This window comes from Perissodus microlepis, chromosome 3 (assembly GCF_051167445.1).
Source record: "Perissodus microlepis isolate ML-2025 ecotype Zambia chromosome 3, ASM5116744v1, whole genome shotgun sequence".
NCBI lineage: Eukaryota > Metazoa > Chordata > Actinopteri > Cichliformes > Cichlidae > Perissodus > Perissodus microlepis.
The window spans coordinates 41,326,657-41,349,172 of record NC_140463.1 but is presented as its reverse complement, the minus strand read 5'-3'; the positions used below and the strand labels follow the sequence as shown (position 1 = coordinate 41,349,172).

Sequence of the window (22,516 nt, the reverse complement as noted above, 5' to 3'; positions counted from 1 at the left end):
TAAATGAATGTGAGTGTGCCTCTAGGACAGGTGGAGGACACTGGATAGATGGATGGATATGAGGTGCATGAATTCATTATGTTTATGCGTCTACGTGTTTGCAGGCGGCAGGTTGCTGTTGAAGCTGGGTGATAAGGAGGTGGAGTACAGTGCTGAGTTCCGCTTCTATATCACCACCAAGCTGTCTAACCCCCACTACACCCCAGAGATTTCTGCAATGACCACTATAGTAAACTTTGCTGTTAAGGAGCAGGTGAGCATGCATGTCTGTGAAACCATATGTGTCCTCTGTATGTTCTGGCTACTTAATAACTCCATATAACTCCTAATTTTTGTCTATATGCAGTTTCAGGTATTAGATGTCATCTTAATTTACCTGTCACTGGGATTTTTGTGTATTTTGCATGCATGCACACAGGGTTTAGAAGCCCAGCTACTGGGAATTGTGGTGCGTAAAGAGCGTCCAGAGCTGGAAGAGCAGAAAGACTCTTTGGTGATTAGCATTGCCTCTGGCAAGAAGAGCCTGCAGGACCTGGAGGATGAGATTCTCAGGTTTCAAACATTGACCTTTGTCCTTCTTCATCAATATTTTCCTCACATAATGGACAATGTTCAGTTTAGATCCAGTCTTTTATTACCACCAGCTGTACCAGTAATAGTAATTATAACATTTTTGTTAAAGTAGCCATACCTACTGTACCTCCATAAGAACCAGGGATTATATAAAGGAACGGAAAAAGTGTCAACTTCCATTATTCTCTTATTAGTACTTCAGGCAAAAAGTACTTTGAGAAAGAGCAACTGATTAAGACCCTACCCAGCATTAAATATCTATATACAGTATATATATATATTAATATCTTGAAGACCACAAGTTGTGCATATCACCTTGTTATGGTGATCGCTCATGTTTTCAGCCATGCAGTTCTCGAAAGCTCGAAAGGAAATTCTTTCCAAGGAATGAGATGGTTTTCTACCCATGAATGAGTGCAGGTTTTTGTATTTGGGCTGGGGGGTTGTTTTATTTTTATTGTTGTATGTTTATGTCTATTCTACCAGACTGCTGAATGAGTCAACTGGCTCGCTGCTGGACGATGTGCAGCTGGTAAACACCCTGCAGGCATCCAAAGTGACAGCCACTGAAGTTTCAAAACAGCTGGAAAGCAGTGAACAGACCGAGCTCAAGATCGACTCTGCAAGAGAGGTCAGGTCTCAGGAGAGTGGCAGAGGGGATTGTCCTCCTTTGCTTGGTCTTACAGTAAACGTAGCATTTCTTTATTATTGCATGCTGTTTGGAAATGATAATAAAAAGGTAATAAAAAAGTATTTTTGTGTTGACAGGCCTACCGTCCATGTGCTGAGCGAGCCTCTATTCTCTTCTTCATTCTAAGTGACATGGGCCGCATTGACCCCATGTACCAGTTCTCATTGGATGCCTACATTAACCTGTTTAACCTCAGCATAGAAAAGAGCAAGCGCAGCCAGAAGCTGGAGGAGAGGATCACCAACCTCAATGATTATCACACATACGCAGTGTACAAGTAAGCATTGTTTTGAAATCACGTCTGCTTCTATGTGTTACATGATGTATACGATGCATAAATAAACAGTTCGACTTGATAAAAGAGCGAGCTGATGTCGTGATATGCTGCACACTGGGCATGTAATATGTATCTGAACTTGCTGTGGAAAGATAGATCTGTACACCTGTATGATTTTGGTACTGATTATGTGATCTGCATTAAACTATGAATCTCCATCAGTTGTAAGATTTTGATATAATTAATCAGAAGCTTACACTTCATCATTTGCTACTGCTGCTGTATCTGGGTGAGTCTTCCTAACGCGTGGTTTTGTGTTGGGCAGGTACACATGTCGTGGTCTGTTTGAGGCTCACAAGCTGCTCTTCAGCTTCCAGATGTGCGCCAAAATTCTGGAGGTGGCCGGAAAACTCAACATGGATCAGTATAACTTCTTGCTTCGAGGTGGAATTGTAAGAAAAACAGAACAGACACATTGTTGATGGTAAAAGCTTTCCTCACCAGTAGATTTGCTAATATCCCTCAAAAAGACCTGTAGGGTGTATGAGTGTGTTTAGTATATGCTATATATCCTATACTGATGATATAATTAGACTACTGACTGATGATTGACTGATTGATGCTTGTAGGTTCTTGATAAGAAGGGGCAGATGGATAACCCATTTACCAGCTGGTTGGCAGACTCCAGCTGGGACAACATCACACAGTTGGATAAGCTGCCCGGCTTCCGTGGCATCATGTCCTCCTTTGAACAATCCTCTCGAGACTGGAACGTTTGGTTCACCAGCTCTGAGCCAGAGAATGCTCCACTTCCAGGTCTGAATGTGCTATAGAGGGTACATTTTTGTTCTTATGGAGGAAAGTCTTCTCACTGTGAGCAAACTGACTGAGCGTGCTCTCCTGAGAGGCCGGGTGAACTGATGTGCAAGAAAGTCAGCTTTTTCTTACTGCTGTGCAACAGTTTTAATTACTTGACTATTTGTATTTCTTCTTGTCTTTATGCATCACTCCTAATAAATTGTATAATTACAGATTTACATTTTTTCCCCCCTTTAGGTGATTGGGAGAGTAAGTGTAATGAGTTCCAGAAAATGCTGATAGTGCGTTCTCTGCGTCCCGACCGTGTCTCTTTCTGCATTACCTCCTTCATCATTAAACACCTCGGCTCTCGCTTTGTGGAACCACCTGTACTCGACATGAAATCAGTGAGTTTCAGGTCTTTTTAAACTAATTCCTGATATTTTTCTAAGTATTAAAGGTTTGGATTCTTGTTAATATAATTTTTCTAGTTGCAATTAAATTTTTGCTTGAAGTGTCAAAATCTCCAAAAATCCCATTGCAGAGTTACTGTTAGGTGTCAAGTAAGTTGCCTTTTTTTTTTTTTAAATCATCTCACTCTCTTCCAGCTTTTTTGATGAATGTGCCATCTTTGTCTTCTCCTTAGGTTGTGGAGGAATCAACTAGCTGTACTCCTCTGATCTTTGTTCTGTCTCCCGGGGTGGACCCTACAGGCGCTCTGCTGCAGCTAGCTGAGGCTTCTGGGATGAGCAACCACTTCCAGGCTCTGTCTCTGGGCCAGGGACAGGCTCCCATTGCCAAGAGCATGATAGAGGAGGGCATTAAGAACGGTGCTAGACCAGTTGCTATGTTTGTTTGTTTGTTTTTTAATGATCACCGTGTCTGATTACTCAAATAGGAATCTACACGTAGAACTAAACTGAACTGACTCTTTCAGGTCTTTGGGTGTTCCTGGCCAACTGTCACCTCTCTCTGTCATGGATGCCTGAGCTGGACAAGCTGATTAAGCAGCTACAGCTGCAGAAGCCCCACCCAGACTTCAGGCTGTGGCTCAGCTCTTCACCACACCCTGATTTTCCCATTACCATCCTGCAGGCTGGCATCAAGATGACCACTGAACCACCGAAGGTACACACTCACAGACACAGCTTTGTGTCACTACAGTCATACAATATATACATTCTTGTATGTGTGAGTTTTACTTGTCACTACATACACGCTACACGTAACTGAAACTATAAGCTCTAAACTCTTAACACTTCCCGTTCTCATTCTCAGGGTGTTAAAGCCAACATGAAGCGTCTTTACCAGCTGGTGACAGAAGCTCAATTCAACAGCTGCAATAAACCCGTATTCTACAGGAAGCTCCTCTTCTCCCTCTGCTTTTTCCACAGCATCCTTCTGGAAAGGAAGAAGTTTCTACAGATGGGCTGGAACATTGTGTATGGCTTTAATGATTCTGATTTTGAGGTGAGAGATTCATTTGATACAGGAAAAAAACTGTGACAGCTATTGGAAAGGACAGAAAAACAAATTTAGTGCAGTAATAATGTTTGTGTTTACATCTGCTGATTGATGTAGTGAAGATCACATGGTTTTGTATCTAAAGAAAAAGATTGATTGATTAGGATAAATGTATGTGCTGTCTTTATTAAAGCCATTTAGAGTAATTAATAATAAATATGTAGGTAGTTGATTTTATTTTCCTAACAACACAATGCTCTCCTGTGTCAGAGAGCATTAATGTAGTAAACAAAAGTACAACAAAATGCAAATCACAAGAATTTAGTTCAGGTGTGTGAGACTGATTCATTAACATTTCTTTTTTCTTTCTGCCCTTGGTGTGTTGTGTCAGATTTCAGACCCAGTCTGTTAAGCTCTTTGTCTTAATACTTCCCAGGTGAGTGAGAAACTACTCAGTCTGTACCTGAATGATTATGAGGAGATTCCCTGGGATGCACTCAAGTACCTCATTGCTGGGGTCAACTATGGAGGTCACGTCACCGATGACTGGGACAGACGTCTTCTGACCACATACATCAATGACTACTTCTGTGACGCTGTCATAAACCAGCCATTCTTCAAGTAAGATATTATTCAGTGTGCTAATGCAAGTATACTAGTAACTGCTTCAAACCAGTGCACTGTGCTAATAATTTAAATATGTTTTGGTAAACAAAAGCACTTTTGCAGAAGTACCGATGCCTAAACATTTCCCATGTTTGATGCAAACTGTTGCTTCAAACTGAGACTTTCTGAAGCACCTTTTTGCTCACAGAGTGCTAGCACCACCAAGAGGACAGCAAGGTCATCACTTCTTAAGAAAAGCAGATACACAGAGTGCTGTCAAGATCTCTTACTCTGTTTATTTACTGGCTTCACAAATGGTGTGTTTCTATCATTTCTAACCAAAGACTCAGATTTCCCCTTAGATAAATATCAAGTGAAATCTTTGAGGCTTAGAATACAAACCGTCAGTACTCCATTCACGCAGGAGTAGTTGTAGAACGATTGTTTGCTAATGTGTTGAGGCAATCTGAAGCACAGGAAATTACTACCCCATATGGAAAAGAAATAGTAAAAACTTATTTGACTTAACTCATGAAAGTGGCCACTTTCTCATTACTTTCATATATTGTTTTAGTAAGTATCCAAAACATACAAGTTTCATTATATAATTTTTCAAGGGATCTTATATCTGTTTTTACTCTTGTATGCTTTTCATACAAGTTTGACACAAGACAGATACAAACTTTATAAGATTTATATATATCTTTTCCATATGGGACCACTTCATGTTGCTGCTCCCAACAGAACACTTAATCTTATCATATGTATTATGATGATGTTGTCTTTTTTGCACTATTATTATGCTGATGGGCATTTTATATAATATATATATAATTATTAACCCCTTTTTCTCTGTCAGGTTATCAACTTTAACCAACTATTACATCCCCCGTGACGGTTCCCAGGCTTTATACAAGGAATATATCGACAGGATGCCATCCACAGAGCATCCAGAACTATTTGGCCAGCACCCTAATGCTGACATTGCAAGCCAGATCGCTGAGACTAAGACAGTGTTTGACACCCTGCTCTCCCTGCAACCCCAGGTTACCAGCAAGACTGCTGCTGGGGGTAGTAGAGAAGATAAGGTGAGGGTGAAACAGGGATGACTCTATGAGTGAAACTACAAAATGTAATAATGTGCATATTGAATAAAGTTGTTTTGTTTTGTTTTTGTTTGTTTTTTACGCTGGGCTTAACAGTTAATCAGTGTACTGGGCCGTATAGCCTGAATGGCATCATGTCTCTTTAAAAGTATGTGTAGTAGAACGTGGGAAATGTAATGTTCTTTTTTCCAGTTAATGGTTAGTAATTGCTTGACAAAATGCTGTCTGCATGACTCCAGACAGCCATATTTGACAGATTTCTTCCCAGCAATGCTTAGACATCCATATAGTTACATAACACTGGCTAACAGTCATCAGTGTAATAAGATACAGATCTGGGAATCTGTGCTTTATGGCTTATGCTTCACCCTGAAGTTTAAGGAAAGGACTCAGAAGGTTTGTATTCTGTAAAACTGAAACTGTGTGTTATTAGGACATTATACTGTTTTTTTGGGTTTTGTTGTTTTTAATAAATTAAATTAAAAAAAAACAGTGTTCTGTTAGTTATTAGCAGAGTGCTGTTGTGGTGCAAGATCAAGATCAGAGCATTTATCACAACTTTAAATTGCTTCTAACACAAGTCCCACATGCTGGTCCCACTTAGCTGCTGCTTTTGAATGTTGATGGATCTGATTATATCTAATCACCCGTGCATGGATTTGCTGTAAGATATAGCTCTGTTTATTATTTCTGTTTTGTTTGAAGTCAAGTTAAAGGCACATTATCTCTTAGGATCCCTCTTGGAGGTATTGGCAGTTTGTCTCTGTGCTTTAAATGCTGTAGTTTTATAGTAGTGTGAACAGTTTAATTGGTAAAATCTCATCATCACCACTTTTATATTGGTTCTCCTGGAGTGTGTATTTTACTATTGGGAATGAACCTGTTATATCTGCTTTATTTGTTTCTAGGTATTAGAGCTGTTGACAGATGTTCGTGGAAAGATCCCAAAATACATTGAATGCGAGGGCACGAGAACCCTCTTGTTGGACAACCCTTCACCCCTTAATGTGGTCTTGCTGCAAGAGATCCAGAGATACAACTCTCTGCTGAGCACCATTAAGTATGAACTGTGTGTGTGTGTGTGTGTGTGTGTGTCATATGCCATCAGGTAGAAAAACAAATCTGAGACTAAAATTGTGCAGTTTCACAGCTGAATAATTGCACTTTATTTTCACTGAATAATTCAGACCCTGCTAACAAAAGTGCTTTCTCTCACGTGTTTGATTTTTTTTGATTTTCACTCCTTCCAATTAGCCTCTGTACCAGTTTGAAGACAATAACAGAAATTAAAAAAGCAGAAATTCATATTTATTTTTGTCTGGGTCAGCTATTCATATTTTTTTAAGTTATAAAACAATGCTATTTATTTCTATTTTTAACTTAATGGTGTGGCTCAGGAGCTAAAGCATACTTATCTTGAATTCCTGATGCATGCATCAGTGTGAGTCAGTCTATGTGGAACAGTTAAGCAGTGGGAAGTAGTAAAACACATAGAATGAAGTGCAATATAAATGTGGTGGAGTGCTTATTTAGAGTACAAAAGTGCTGTATAGGTATCAGTCCATTTACCAGTGTTGTTAAAGACAAATCAATAACAGAAAGTTGTGTACTTGATAGAATAAGTTAAGTATAACATGGTGTGGTCTTGTCGCAGAGTGCTAATAATCCTAGATGTGTTTTAGGCAGTGCTGGGGCCGTTATTCCAAAAAAAAGTCATGTATTACACATTACTCGTTACTTGTCTTAAAAGTAACATAAAGTACATTACGTGATTACTCACCAGAAAAAGTAATTAATTACGTTACTCATTACATTGCTTTGTCATTATGAGACGATGCGTTTCAGATCAGTTTACAGAATAATTACCAGTTAACAAAATAAACCTTAGATGACAGTTACATGTACCAGCACAAATCCTAATGAGGACTCAGAGGCATCTTTCTTTTAGTGTTTGCATATGAACACGAAGCCAACAACACAAAGCAAAGTTGAAAACCAGCCAAAGACACCTTAAAGTGATTCTACTGTAGACAGATAGAAATGGATGCTACAACGCTGCAAGCCTGACTTCTTATCACTCCTTTTGTTACCTGCTAAAGATCAGGCTCTGCATGCTGAGTTGGGTTCAGCATGCGCTCAACTTTAACATCAGTCTAGGTTCTTGGCTAGCTTTGTGTTAGCATGCTGTCACTGCAGCTTTCCCAGCTGAAGTTGCGTTAGTATTACAGCGCAGTTGTTTCTGTCCTAGACGCGGTTTGGATTTCACCATCCTGCTCTTGTGCTTAAGTGCAAGAAGAAGAGTAATTTCAAAAGGCTCAATGCTAGTTACTGCTAAACACCTATCAATCAAATGTTTTACACATTTTGTCACAGTTGACACAGTTTTACTGTAACTGTGTATGTTTGTGTTTTAGATCATCTCTGGTGGAACTGGAGAAAGGGATCAAAGGCTTAGTAGTGATGTCACCCAGCTTGGAGGAGATCTTCAACTGTATCCATGATGCCCGTGTACCATCGCTGTGGGAGAAGGTGCAAACACACACATGCACACAGTTTATTACAGCTACCAGTGCAGGATAGTTAGTGCCAGTTGGCTCCTTCTTGGGTCAGTCTCCTTATGCAGATGTATTCTTCTGTATATGTCTCTGCTAGCTCAACAAGAACACTGTAGATTATCAAATGCACTTTTCTTCAACTGTGGGTCTGTTTTTGGGGGTTGTAGAAATGCAAAGACCTGTTATGAGATTAGACTTCTAGACTGCCTTGTCACCAACAAAGCTTAAGTCAAACTTTTAAACAAGTTCATTGAGTTTACAAAAAACATTAACCCAAATATGCTCCACTGTCTTAATGTGCATTCACTGGTTATCTTTTCTCAGCTGCATGAGGCGGCTTCTCACTGTTTAAAAATAAATCGATGCACTCACACGTCCTATGTGTGAAGCACACGTTCTAAGTCATGACAGATGTGAAACTGCATGTGGTACTTTCTGATTATCTTACTTCATAAAGTTGACAGACAGACTACAATGAGGATGGACTGCTAAGATCAATAGTGTTGAGAAAGCTACTTATTGGAAAATTGGGCGCACATGAAAAGCCAAAGAAGATTTTGCTGAATCAGAACTGAAGTAAAACTCTGAAAAGGAGTAACAGAATGCGTGATTAAAGGCATACTGTGAAGAGAAATGTAACTTTTCTTTGGTTTGGCCATGCTGTACTGTATAATCAAGCACTGACCAAGCATTTCTGAATAAGGGTCGCAGATAATATATCAATACTGACAGAGCGCTGTGTTTATTTTTCCATTACATATTCTGATTTAATCTGCATTTTAAGCCTTCGTCTCCCTGAGATAGTTACCACAGATTCCTTTGGTGCGTTGCTGCTTGACAGAGGCCCTTCAGATGTCTGCTCTGCACTCATATCACATATTGATCCCTGTGATTGTGATCCGATCAGCACAGATCTAATCTGCTTTGAGCCACTGAAACAGCTGCATGCCTGTCTCTGTGCTCACTCACTGGTCTGTTATTAAATGTGTATTTATCCGTCACCCTGCCTGGCTACGCAGACATACATTTATTGTTCTGGTCTGTCCACACACACACACACACACAGATGGGCTCAGTGTGGCTCTGGCTATATTCCAGCTGTGATTCTGTCCAAATGCTCCATTCTGGCTTCATTATCACTGGACCTCTCTTTACAGTGGGGAGAGAACACAGGGTGCTGTCAGCCCAGGTCAAGAGGCTGGAAAGGCTTCTGACTACAAGGGAGTGTCGGTGTGTGTGTTTAGAGTGTGTTTGTGTGTGTCCACTGACAAGGGTCAGTAAGGGCAGCTCATGTTTATATTCAAGTGTCTGACTTAGAGCTGTGGATGAAAAGCATGTATGTATGCATGTATGTGTTTTTGCTCATGGGTGTATTTGTGAGAGGCTGTTAGTCAGGTGGAGCATACCTCGGGCTTCAGCAGCCAAACAAAGCCAGTGTCTGTGAACTAATCGTAGTGTAATAAGCAAAGTAAACCTTCCAAGGCCTGCTCCACTTTCCTAAAAAGACCCTGAGCTCATTGTGCTCTAGCCAGGAGCTTAATACAGCTCAATATACCGTATGTGTCTGTGTGAGTGTGTGTATCTATTTCCTTTTATAGGAGTATTGGATAGCTATTAGAGTTGCTGCCTCCAGCTGAGCGCCTCTGTTCTGCTGATCACTTGTAAACCTGACGACTCTCCTTATATTTCTTCCCATTCCTGGCTTTTTATTCATCTCTTGGTCTTTTCACTTCAGTTATGGCTTACTCTTTTTCCTCCTGCTCTCATTTTGTGCACTAGTTCAGTCATTGTCCACCTCCATTCTTCATCGTCTGTATCTCATTCCTGTTTATATGTTGGAAGTATTACCTCCATTCTGCTCTCTTTCTCTTCACGCTTCATCTGATCCAGGCAGCAACTACAGCCCCTCAAAGAGTGTCCTGCTTATTTATCCCTCCATCCCTCCATCCCTCTCTTCTCCGCCCCTCCTTGGCATAGCAGCCTGTCATTAGTTCTGAGCTCTCAGACTCATGGCTTTAATTTTGGCCTGCCTGCCTCTCTGTCTCCGGCCATTTTGTATCTGGTTTCCTCACAAGCCTTTGCCTGTATTTGTGTGCGTATGTGCGACGACCATATAATGAATGTGTGTGCGCCTAAGAGACATCTTAAATTAATCATTAAATTGCATATTGTCAATAAAGGCTTGGTGGCTTTCCAGACATGAAGCTTACATTTTGAAAGCATTTAGCTCGTCTGTGAACGTGAGGGCCAACAGGAAACATATATCAATAAGATTTATGCTTATCAGTGTTGCTAAGATGGTATTGTACAGTGAAATTATTACATCCATCTTCAACCTAGGCATCTGTTTGGTCTTTTTACTCTATGACAGCCCTTCTTGGCAGATATAGCGGCTTTAACGTCAGTGACAATGCTGAAAGGTTTAATAGCTAGTTTCTCTGAAATGGAGAATTACTAAGTCATGCTGATATCTATTGTTTTGGAAAGTTACTAGGCACGAGCCATTTTCCCAGCTATATCTTTACTGTTACAGCTAACACACGTGTATTGATTATTTTCACTCTCTGAAATTATAGAGAACTGTGACGGAGTCTGTCACACTAACCCATTGTTGTAATTGTTGCTTTTGAATAAAAGGTTTTTAAATCAGTGAGTAGACTGACAGAAAAAGTGGTTCGCGAGCATTTATTCTTTGGATCTGAGGCATTAATTTATACGTGACACGCCTTTCATTATAGAGATATTTTTGATCGTAAAGCTGTGTTTGGTATTTCATTGTGTTTGATGTTACTGCAGATAAGATGACTGATAAGGTACTGAAAAAAACGGATATGAGGGGATATGACTAATACAGGAACAGCTCGTCTGTTCTGCTTTTCCTTATTTTCTGTCGTATATAAAATTGTGGATGCTCACATTAAACAAAATCATAGTTTCAAATATTAAGGCCATGATGTCTTTAAAATGATTCCTTCAAAGATGGTGACCAGGTTTGGTTGCACTTGAGGTTTGATTGCAGAAAAATGGATATAGCTCTTTTTATTGTTATTGTTATAGTTTATTTTTTATAGTTTAATCATTAAGCAACAAATTGATTGGTTACAGTATGATGAAATCAACGCCCCTGAGTTATACTAATTGTTAGAATCATTGAAGCGCAGGTGGGGTTTGTGGCACAAATCGTCCACTCCAGCTTGTTAATCAACCAAAGACCTGGACAGAGTTTACATTCATTTGAAAGCCTGACTTGTCCACCCTAGCTGGAAAACTGGAAAACCAGTTGCTATCTATTGTCCACCTTACTCAGAGTTTCTGAATTCTCAGACTTTTTATGTGATTTAGAGCTCAGCTCAGATAAAATAATTATTGTGGGTGAGTAACTTTAACATCCATGTAGACTCTGAAAACCCTCTTTTGTCTAATGATTTCCCAATAACATTACAATAATCGACTACACAGCAGTGGCAAATGGATTTCATCACAGTAGATGTCTTTCTGAAAGTGCTGTAACTAAGTTTAAGTATACAATTCATCCATTGTTATCTTCCTCAACGTCTTGTGCCAAGACGGTGCAGAGCAGCTTAACACTACTCCCACAGATGTTGATCATCTTGTTAATATCTCTACTTCTTCACTGTGTACAACTCTAGATAATGTAGCTCCTCTAAGTACGTGACTCACTGGTATAACTCTCAAATGTGTACCTTAAAGCAGATAACATAAGCTGAAGAGGAAATGGTGTCTCTCTAATTTAGAAAATCATTATTTAGCCTGGAAAGCCAATTTGATGCTCTATTAAAAAAAGCTCTCTGTAAAGCTGGAACATCTTATTACTCATCACCGATTGAAGAAAATAAGAAGAACCCTACGTTTCTCTTCAGCACTGTAGCCAGGCTGACAAGAAGTCAGAGCTCTGTTGAGCCAACAATTCCTTCAACATTAACTAGTAATAGCTTCATGAATTTCTTCACAAAATTTAAATTAATTATTAATTAATTAATTAATGCTTCAATCTTAAATATGATCAACCTTTCTCTAATAATCGGCTATGTACCACAGGCCTTCAAGCTGGCTGTAGTTAAACCTTTACTCAAAAAGCATCTCTAGACCCAGCAGTCTTAGCTAATTATAGGCCAATCTCCAACCTTCCTTTCATATCAAACATCCTTGAAAGAGTAGTTGTCAAACAGCTAACAGATCATCTGCAGAGGAATGGTTTATTTGAAGAGTTTCAGTCAGGTTTCAGAGCTCATCACAGCACAGAAACAGCTTTAGTGAAGGTTACAAATGATCTTCTTATGGCCTCTGACAGTGGACTCGTCTCTGTGCTTGTCCTGCTAGACCTCAGTGCAGCGTTCGATACTGTCGACCATAATATCCTATTAGAGCGATTAGAACATGCTGTAGGTATTACAGGTACTGCACTGCAGTGGCTTGTATCATATCTATCTAATAGACTCCAGTTTGTGCATGTAAATGGAGAGTCCTCTTCACACACTGAGGTTAATTATGGAGTTCCACAGGGTTCAGTGCTAGGACCAATTCTGTTTACATTATACATGCTTCTCTTAGGCAGCATCATTAGAAGACATAGCATACATTTTCACTGCTATGCAGATGACACCCAGCTCTATCTATCTATGAAGCCAGATAACACCAATTAGTTAAACTGCAGGAATGTCTTAAAGACATAAAGACCTGGATGACCTCAAATTTTCTGCTTCTAAATGCAGATAAAACTGATGTTATTGTACTTGGCCCTGAAAATCTTAGAAACACGATGTCTAGCCAGATGCTTACCGTGGATGGCATTAGCTTGGCCTCCAGTAACACTGTGGCTTGGAGTTGAATCTCGGAGTTAGTTGCTGCAACTACTTGTAGTCGGTCGCCAAATGCAAAAAAATCAAACCAATCACCATGCAACCACTAATTCCTACTTCTGAGGAGGTGACGCTCCTGTTCCATAATAGAGCCGTTTCAGGCATACAGCTCTAGCTGTGAACACAGGAGGCCCACCCACCCGTGGCTTTGTGAGGGGCAGCCAGTCTAAAGGAGGGTTGAGGGAGCTAAAACAGCTTGTTTCAGACAGAGGATGAACCGAGGGGCTGCAGTGTAAGAGAAACAGTGATTATTTAGAATTGTGAATCATGCAAAGTGAGTCCCGGTGAGTTTAATAAGAAATATGTGGAGTTGGAAATGAGAACAGGTCATTGTTACTTACTTTTTATGTAATCGATAACCAATTATCACAATCGCTTTTATGTTTTGGTCAGTTATTTTTAAATCCCAGCGAGTCTTTATGTATTATCAAATCAGTCAAAGCAAGTAAAAGTTTTCCTGTTGAGATTTGAAGATGCCAGCATGCTAAGACATCCTTGTACATTTCCTCTCAATTCTCACTCACCAGTTCAGCTTTCGTGTGCTAATGAGACCCACAGGCCATCAGTGCTCAGTGTGACTGCACTGAACAGAACTTGTTCCTGTTTTGAGTAGCTGCCAACAGCTGGAAGCATGAAATGGTTGTAGATTTTCCACGTCTCACTCGTCGTCTCTCACACCCACCCTCTCCTCTAGGCATACCCCTCACTGAAACCCCTGGCAGCGTGGACCAGGGATCTTTGCCAGCGAGTCGATCAGTTTGCACGCTGGGCACAGACGACCCAGCCCCCCAACTTGTTCTGGCTGTCCGGTTTCACCTTTCCCAACGGTTTCCTCACTGCTGTTCTGCAGTCATCAGCTCGACAACGCAACGTGAGCATTCACACAACCACATGCGCACAGGAGACGGTTATGTAATCCCGCTCACTTTGTGATTGATGGCCATATATTTTTGAGTGTCTCAGCTTGTTTTAACAGACTGTTTTGTGAGCTGAACCCAGTGAATCGTGATTCCAAAACTGAAGATTAAACAGCGAAGATTAAATTTCACACCACATAAAATACCCATAATATAGACACCCTACTTTGCTTGCTGTGCAGTGTTTATTTGATGAAAACTACTCTATTGTGTGTCCCTGCAGATATCAGTAGACATGCTGTCCTGGGAGTTTATAGTCTCCACTGTAGATGACAGCAAGCTCCTTTACCCACCAAAGGTGAGACACATTTTATTTCTTAAAATTGTATAGAAAATGACACAAATCTGCCGCCGGGCTAACTTTTATCTGATCCATTAGCTTTCAGCTGTCATTACAGCTTTACATCACATCTTTCATCTTCACTCAGACACTGGCTGTGTTCTTCCCAGAACAATCTATTTTCATTCAAAGCAGCATCTCTATTTTCATCCCTCAAATACACTCACGTTTAGATGTTTGGGGTTTTTTATAGATCATGTAAAATGTTTTGATTGGTCATATTTTCTTACATTGTAATTATTTAATTTCTATCCCTGGTCTCTTTTCTCTCTTTTTGATTTTTCAGTGCCAGTCTGCACTTCTATCATTTCTTAACTTGATGTTTTCCCTCTTTTTTTTTTTTTTTTTTTTTAGCTTTGACTCTTTTTCATTCTGTCCAAATGATTTTTTTTCTCCGGTTTCTCCCCCGCCTCCCCTTTCTGTTCTCCTCCTTCACACCCTCCTTTTTCCTGTCCTCTCTGTACCACTCTTGTGTTCCCATGTTCTCTCTCTCATGACCTACTGCTTCCCATTCACCTCCTTTCTGAGCCACCCTTGTTTTATTCTTATTCTTCTTTCTCTGCCTCTACTCTAGCTTCTTCGTAACCCCCGCCACCCAAACACCACCACCTTTTGCCATCCATCTTTCTTTCTGCAGCTCTCCTCTTCCCTCTTCTTTCCTCTCCTCGTTTCATTATCTAATTCCTTGGCTGAGCTGTTAGTCATGTTTTCTTTACAGGGAGTGCAGAATTATTAGGCAAATGAGTATTTTGTCCACATCATCCTCTTCATGCATGTTGTCTTACTCCAAGCTGTATAGGCTCGAAAGCCTACTACCAATTAAGCATATTAGGTGATGTGCATCTCTGTAATGAGAAGGGGTGTGGTCTAATGACATCAACACCCTATATCAGGTGTGCATAATTATTAGGCAACGTCCTTTCCTTTGGCAAAATGGGTCAAAAGAAGGACTTGACAGGCTCAGAAAAGTCAAAAATAGTGAGATATCTTGCAGAGGGATGCAGCAGTCTCAAAATTGCAAAGCTTCTGAAGCGTGATCATCGAACAATCAAGCGTTTCATTCAAAATAGTCAACAGGGTCGCAAGAAGCGTGTGGAAAAACCAAGGCGCAAAATAACTGCCCATGAACTGAGAAAAGTCAAGCGTGCAGCTGCCAAGATGCCACTTGCCACCAGTTTGGCCATATTTCAGAGCTGCAACATCACTGGAGTGCCCAAAAGCACAAGGTGTGCAATACTCAGAGACATGGCCAAGGTAAGAAAGGCTGAAAGACGACCACCACTGAACAAGACACACAAGCTGAAACGTCAAGACTGGGCCAAGAAATATCTCAAGACTGGTTTTTCTAAGGTTTTATGGACTGATGAAATGAGAGTGAGTCTTGATGGGCCAGATGGATGGGCCCGTGGCTGGATTGGTAAAGGGCAGAGAGCTCCAGTCCGACTCAGACGCCAGCAAGGTGGAGGTGGAGTACTGGTTTGGGCTGGTATCATCAAAGATGAGCTTGTGGGGCCTTTTCGGGTTGAGGATGGAGTCAAGCTCAACTCCCAGTCCTACTGCCAGTTTCTGGAAGACACCTTCTTCAAGCAGTGGTACAGGAAGAAGTCTGCATCCTTCAGGAAAAACATGATTTTCATGCAGGACAATGCTCCATCACACGCGTCCAAGTACTCCACAGCGTGGCTGGCAAGAAAGGGTATAAAAGAAGAAAAACTAATGACATGGCCACCTTGTTCACCTGATCTGAACCCCATTGAGAACCTGTGGTCCATCATCAAATGTGAGATTTACAAGGAGGGAAAACAGTACACCTCTCTGAACAGTGTCTGGGAGGCTGTGGTTGCTGCTGCACGCAATGTTGATGGTGAACAGATCAAAACACTGACAGAATCCATGGATGGCAGGCTTTTGAGTGTCCTTGCAAAGAAAGGTGGCTATATTGGTCGCTGATTTGTTTTTGTTTTGTTTTTGAATGTCAGAAATGTATATTTGTGAATGTGGAGATGTTATATTGGTTTCACTGGTAAAAATAAATAATTGAAATGGGTATATATTTGTTTTTTGTTAAGTTGCCTAATAATTATGCACAGTAATAGTCACCTGCACACACAGATATCCCCCTAAAATAGCTAAAACTAAAAACAAACTAAAAACTACTTCCAAAAACATTCAGCTTTGATATTAATGAGTTTTTTGGGTTCATTGAGAACATGGTTGTTGTTCAATAATAAAATTATTCCTCAAAAATACAACTTGCCTAATAATTCTGCACTCCCTGTAATGCAAGAAGTCACCTCCAAGCGAGTGTTTATATCACTCCCCCTCCCCTTTACCTATTTATAATCCATGTTCTTTCCACGTTTTTCTGCTCATGGCCTTCCATACCTGTCTCTTTGGCCCCTCCAGGACGGAGTCTTTGTCAGAGGTTTGTATTTAGAGGGAGCGGGTTGGGACAAGAACAACTCCTGTTTGGTGGAAGCTAAACCCATGCAGATGGTCTGTCCTATACCCACCATCCACTTCAAGCCAGTGGAAAACCGCAAGAAGATGGCCAAGAGTGAGTGAAATTCCTTACTTCGTTTCACAAACTTTTTTTTATGTTCCACTTTATTTATTTTCATGTGGTTTTTTTGTCACCTGTGTTATTATGTTCATCCATAAATCGCTTAGTTTGGGTTCTTGTTTTTGTTCTCTGTCCCGCTTTGTGGTTTCACTGACTCAGTTGTGTGTCTCTGTGTGAAGGTACGTACCTGTGTCCGTGTTACTACTACCCGGTGCGTGCTGGTGGGGCAGGCCGAGCGTCTTTTGTTGTGGGCGTTGAACTTAAATCTGGAGCTGTGACTCCAGAGCACTGGATCAAGAGAGGAACTGCTCTTCTCATGAGCCTGGACAACTGAAGGCTTTAACAATCGCGCACACACTGACTGTAAAACTTTGTTTCTGTGCAAGGTTCAGGTATTCATTGTGTAGTAGTTCTTATTTAATTTTTTTATTATCTGTTTTTGTGAATGAAATGATTTCAAATGTGAGTTCTACAGTAAAGTGAATTCTATATAAAGTAGGATTTTACACCTGAGCTCGACTCGTTCTTTGACTCTTTGAAGCAGGTCAGACACATTTCTGGAAGCTCTCCTCTTATTTCTTTTTTTTACCTTTTTCTTCTCTCTGCTCTTAAAATGACCGACTGTGCACTCCTCTCCGCAGACCTCCATCAGTCTTTCCATGCTGACCCCCTCTTACCCTGCTGAAACACACACATTAACACACCACCGTCTACATACACATGCACAGGAAATCTCCGACTGTGAGGTATCGGCGCTTACTGGAAACCTACTTCTTTGTAACATCTGGATCAAGTGACTGTTTGGTCACGTAAGCGTTTGACTGTGTGCTCAGTGGATTCCTTGGTAACGTGATGAGCTATTACATCTATTTTATGTGTTTTTAAAAAGTAGACAGGTCTGGTCTGTAAGTGCATGAGCAGAATAGCATGATTGGAAGGAATAGTGGCTGTTTGGATTCAGCTGTATATCCAAAATTGGCAAAAAAAAAGGTAAAGAAACCCTTTTGACCCCACAGCCATAAAAGGCTAATGGGCTATTGTTACCCCGCCATGGCCAGAGTGGCTATCCTCCACCTGAAGCTCAAAGTGACCTGATGACCCCATGTTTGAAAGGTCTTACTGTATAGTATGTTTATCACAATATAGAGGCTGTGGAATGACCTCAAAACACCAGACACCACGACAATGTGGCCCTGCTGAAGCAGTCTTGAATAAAGTAATGGTTCAGAGTTTGTTCTGAACGTTGTGCTTTGTCTTTTCTGCTAAAGGAGGTTTGAACAGTTATTAAGTGGAAGATTTGACCCCATTCCTCCACATACCCTGCAAATTTATTTTAATGGTTAGTGCAGATTAGAATGGTTTGTGTTATTGGCTTAAGCGGGCTGTGTATATGTGAATGTAGCACTAAATGCTTCACATATTTTCCACTGCATATTTCCAGTGTTTATGAGGAGGTCATAATATATTCCTTCTCGGCTTTTTCACACTTAGTGCTCTAACAGTCATGAACCAATTGCGTTCGTTTTACAACCTTTAAACCAAAATAATGTTGATAGAAATGTGCAAGAAATTAAATTTGTCTTGTTTTTGCATGCACGTATGCAGAAACGTGTCCACGGTGTAAAAAAATAAAAAGCAAGAAAACAATGCAGTTACTCAAGGTGAGGCAGAGGACATTTTTATGCTAATATGCATGTCTCCCGAGCTTGGAAAAAAAGGGGAGGAGAGGGGGGGCCAGTGGGTGAAGGAGAAATGAACCCATTCAAACAAATGAATTCTAATGAAGCTTCACAGACGAGACGTTTGGAGTCAGTCAGCGCTGTGAGAGGGAGAGAGAGGGAGAAGCCCCGGACTTCCCCACTGGAAAAGGACTCGGCCCAAACTCCTGAAAGGGAGGGCGAGAAAAACAAGAGAAGGGACCCTGGAGAAAGTAAGCTGGGAGGAAGAATGATTCCAGTAATGAGAGAGGGGGAACCAGTGAGGGGGCGGGGGGAAGCTGAGTTCAAGGTTGTATTCAGAATTAAGGACTGTCCCCCTCAAAGACCAACACAGACTTCCTCGAGGTTTAAGAGCCTCTTTATCAGACCTAGGTCTGTGTGTGTGTGTGTGTGCGCGCATTGGTGGTCTCTAGTTGGGTGGGAGATGGAGGGGCGAGCACATGGAATTCAAATTCAACTTGGCTGATTCTCCATCCTGATTGTAACAAATATCAGGCTTGGGAGGTGGGTTTTTGTTTTTGTTTTTTGGATGAGAGCTTAAGCTGAAGTAAACTTGAATGTTGATGTGCTGGGGAGTCGTTTTAGAAACACTGTACAAGTGGTGCTAATTAACCCTCCTCACTGACGCGATGTGTTCAGACAGGGATTCGGATTATATTGCTCATCTTGGTGACACTGCATCACCACAGTAGATTTTAGAGGCAATGTTCTTGGAAAGGGAGTATTGATTAAGAAGACAGCTTTGCCATCTGCCCATCCCCTTAAATTGAAAACACTTTGAAGAAATGTTGGGAGCATTTATTCAGCGCGGGTGAAAACAGGATCCAGGATCCACCTTTTTGTGAACTCTTTAGACGACAAGGAAGGGAAGTGTTTAATCACACGTCTCGCTCTTGAACACAGACTGTTGCTTGTCTGCGTTTGGAGAAGCCCTGACAACAGCTCAAGAACTCCTGAGAGCCAACCCGATCTCAGTTGGCTTTATTTGACTTCGCCTTGCGCTAATTTGATTTCCCGGCATGCTTGCGCGCAACTTTTCCGTTTCTTGGGAAGTGTAAGGCACCTGACAAGATTACAACTACGAGTGGCTCGTTGGGCCCCATTCGGTTCCAGCAACTCTTCCCCCAGCTGAGAGCTGGACTCTTGAACCAAATGCTTACGAGAAGAGAGGAGAGGAGGGGGGCGGGAACTTGCGGCTCGGTTGTTCGCGATCGAATAGTAGTTAATAATGGAATTTGGGCAAGTTGTACAGTGTGTTTGCCAGTGACTATGGAGGCGGGGCAGTTAATGTCCAAGACTCTTCCACTGAAAATAAACCTGCATGAGGGAAGAGAGAGAAGGAGAGAGAAAGGGAGCGGAGGGAGGGAGGAGGAAGGGAAAGAGCCTTTCAGCGGGGACAGAAGGGAAAGAGTCTCCGTTTCAATGGAATAAAAACTGCGCAATTTCTTTACGCACTCCCTGCTCGGATCACTCGCACCGTTGCTGTCCATGAGACGGATATCAGCAGCGCTTTCTGGATGATTGTTGGGGGGGGGGAGTCCGTTCCCCATTGCAACCCCCCGCTGTCTTTGAGGCTTTTTTTAAGGCTTCACCAGCTTGCGATTTTTTTTCTTAACCCGATGGTGTTGAGATGAAGGAAAAAGAAACGCGATATGACTGTGAAGATGCAACATCACTGATGAGTGTGTTCGTCATGCCTTGCCCATGGGCGAACGCATCCACATTTTCTGTGCCCGAGGGGGGCGGGGAGGGGGGTCTGCGATCTCTGCGTGCGCAGTGCTTCCCTGTGTCATAATTTGCGCCTAAACGCGTTATTACGGACGTTGAATGGAAAGGCTTAGTATTTTATTTTTCGTCAGTGGGGGGAGAGGGCTTTTAGAGGTCTGCGTCATCCCGTGGCCGTGGAAGGAGATGGGCTACTTTGCAGATTTTCCACTGTTTTCACAGCCAGAGTCAGCGCGGCACCTCCCCAGCACGTTTTGGATCACACACAGAAGGTAAGCTCTCCGTGCCTCTGTCAGGCATGCTGGCCTTATACCTAATTTTAGGGGGGTGAGACTCCATTGAAAACAACCTGAACTACAATGTCCTCTTTCGTTAACCTTGTAAAAAAAAATGCGAGCTGCTTCTAGAAAATGAGTCCAGCAAACTGAAAATGTTGCACAGCAGAAAGGCGGAATTTGTGGGGTCTGTAGGCTGTAGTAGCCTCACGTGTCCTTCTTTTTTTAACCATAAGGACACAATTTGATGGTATTATGTAATTGCTTATAGAGCAATAGGCTGCACCGCTCCAAGTTTGCAGTGATAAAGGTGGAGAAGTTTCGATGTTGTTGCTGATTTGTTGCGTTTTTCCCCTTTTTTATGTTGCAGACAGCTGCTTTTTTTAAAACAAGAAAGAAAGACACTATTTCATATACAAACTAAAGTTGGTGATGTCATGTTTTCTACGGTAAGGAAGGCAGAGTTTACAGGAAGGTACGTCTGGAGTTGGTGATGTCGCAATCGCCGTGTGCCGATTTCCGTTAACACATTTGCAAATGTAAGGAAAAAGACCACGGAGCGTGTCCGTGGGTGTGAAATGCAGCGCGTCACTGGGATATGTTTTGGTCATTAGTACGGGAGGGGGGTGGCTGATAAGAGCCAGCTTAATGAAGTGGGGGGGGGGGCTCGCTGGTGTCGGCAGAAGGAGTGTCGCATTTTCTTTCTGAGATGTCATGTGGTGAAGTTGTGGCGGGTTCTTTACCAGGAAGAGCGTTTGAATTTTCTTCCCCTTGGATTTTTTTTGTCTCCACCCCTCTCCCTGTTGTTCCTCTAGCACTTTGGGTACTCCGCCACTGGAGGGCAACCCAGGACAGAGCTTCACCTTCGAGTAGGTTACTTTTATGTCCGTATGGAAATGAATATATTTGCGTGAGAGGACCTCAGCTATGACTGTTTGCATACAGCGAGGCGAACAAAGCTCACCAACGGACCTGCTGTGGTCTGTAATGAAGCCTCCTGAAGCAGACAGGCTCGGCTGTGTTAAACCAACCGAACATATTTATTATTGTTGTTGTTGTTATTGTTATTTTGTTTAAATATGGGGACTCAGTTCAGTTTAAGTTAACTTCCAGATTGGTGTCTTGTTACACTATTTAGCCTCAATAACTGTAGATGTTGATGCTAGCTTGGATGCGAACAACTCTGACTTAAAGACTAAAAACAGTCTAAAAATAGTTCATTTTATTTATTTTTTATTTTTTTAAGGAAAAAAATATTATTTTTTTTCTCCTAAAACCATTTTTAAAAAATGTTGTAAAAATGTAAAAATGTTTTTTCCCCCACAACTAACATCAGCCCCTTTTTTTCCCTTGGAAACCCGCATGGGAAATAATGTCTCTATTTGTATGATGCTACACTTTTATGACTTTAAATCCCATGATGCACTGAGTGTTTCTTGTTCACTTTTCACTGTTCTTTTTCACTCCAAGGTTATTGTAGTTAACTAAAAGTAAACTAAAATTTAAAACTCAATATGAGTCTAAACTTTTATGTCTGTGAGACCGTGAGTCACTGCTTACCATAAATACAATAATAATTAAAAAAGACTAAACCTAACACCGAAATTGTCCAAACAATAAATTAAACTGAAAAAAAAAGACAACCCACTTTGAAAACTAACTGAAACTAAACTGAATTAAACACAAAAATGAAAAAGAAAATGAAATAAAAACTAATAAGAAAATACAAAACTATAATAACACAGTTTCACTCACTATGTGCTTACACCCCACTCTGCATTTAATCATTAGTTGTTATTATTATTTTTTGCTCTTTTCCTCAGTGTGTCTTTGTCCTGTCTTCCTCCCTTCACTGCCAATCAGATGTCTGGCTGCCCCTGAGCTCGGTTCTGCTGGATGTTTCTTCCTGTTAAAAGGGAGTTTTTCCTTCCCACTGTTGCCAAGTGCTTGCTCATAGGGGATCGTCTGATTGCTCGGGCTTTCTCTGTATTATTGTGAGTCTTTACCTTACAATATAAAACACAGTGT

General features: G+C 41.2%; 2 protein-coding genes across 7 annotated transcripts in view; both read left to right on the top strand.

Annotated features, from left to right (window-relative positions):
• dnah2 (dynein, axonemal, heavy chain 2) overlaps positions 1-17,276 on the top strand; it is a 63,381-nt gene extending 46,105 nt beyond the window's left edge. For both annotated transcript variants that reach the window (XM_084924502.1, XM_084924503.1), the window contains exons 71-88: positions 105-253; positions 419-552; positions 1,060-1,204; positions 1,342-1,541; positions 1,867-1,993; positions 2,171-2,357; positions 2,598-2,746; positions 2,986-3,169; positions 3,277-3,467; positions 3,618-3,809; positions 4,240-4,424; positions 5,269-5,497; positions 6,424-6,575; positions 7,930-8,044; positions 13,645-13,821; positions 14,091-14,165; positions 16,614-16,764; positions 16,950-17,276. In XM_084924502.1, the coding sequence (XP_084780628.1) occupies positions 105-253; positions 419-552; positions 1,060-1,204; positions 1,342-1,541; positions 1,867-1,993; positions 2,171-2,357; positions 2,598-2,746; positions 2,986-3,169; positions 3,277-3,467; positions 3,618-3,809; positions 4,240-4,424; positions 5,269-5,497; positions 6,424-6,575; positions 7,930-8,044; positions 13,645-13,821; positions 14,091-14,165; positions 16,614-16,764; positions 16,950-17,104 (2,897 nt within the window). In that variant the 3' untranslated portion in view covers positions 17,105-17,276. The remainder of the gene's footprint in view (positions 1-104; positions 254-418; positions 553-1,059; positions 1,205-1,341; positions 1,542-1,866; positions 1,994-2,170; positions 2,358-2,597; positions 2,747-2,985; positions 3,170-3,276; positions 3,468-3,617; positions 3,810-4,239; positions 4,425-5,268; positions 5,498-6,423; positions 6,576-7,929; positions 8,045-13,644; positions 13,822-14,090; positions 14,166-16,613; positions 16,765-16,949) is intronic.
• A 2,572-nt stretch (positions 17,277-19,848) lies between these two features.
• kdm6ba (lysine (K)-specific demethylase 6B, a) overlaps positions 19,849-22,516 on the top strand; it is a 105,195-nt gene continuing 102,527 nt past the window's right edge. For 4 of the 5 annotated variants that reach the window (XM_084924500.1, XM_084924501.1, XM_084924494.1 and 1 more), the window contains exon 1: positions 19,849-20,485. The gene's annotated coding sequence lies outside the window, so the exon portion shown is untranslated. Of the gene's footprint in view, positions 20,486-22,311; positions 22,483-22,516 lie in introns of all 5 variants that reach the window. The other variant, XM_084924495.1, reaches the window with a different exon arrangement.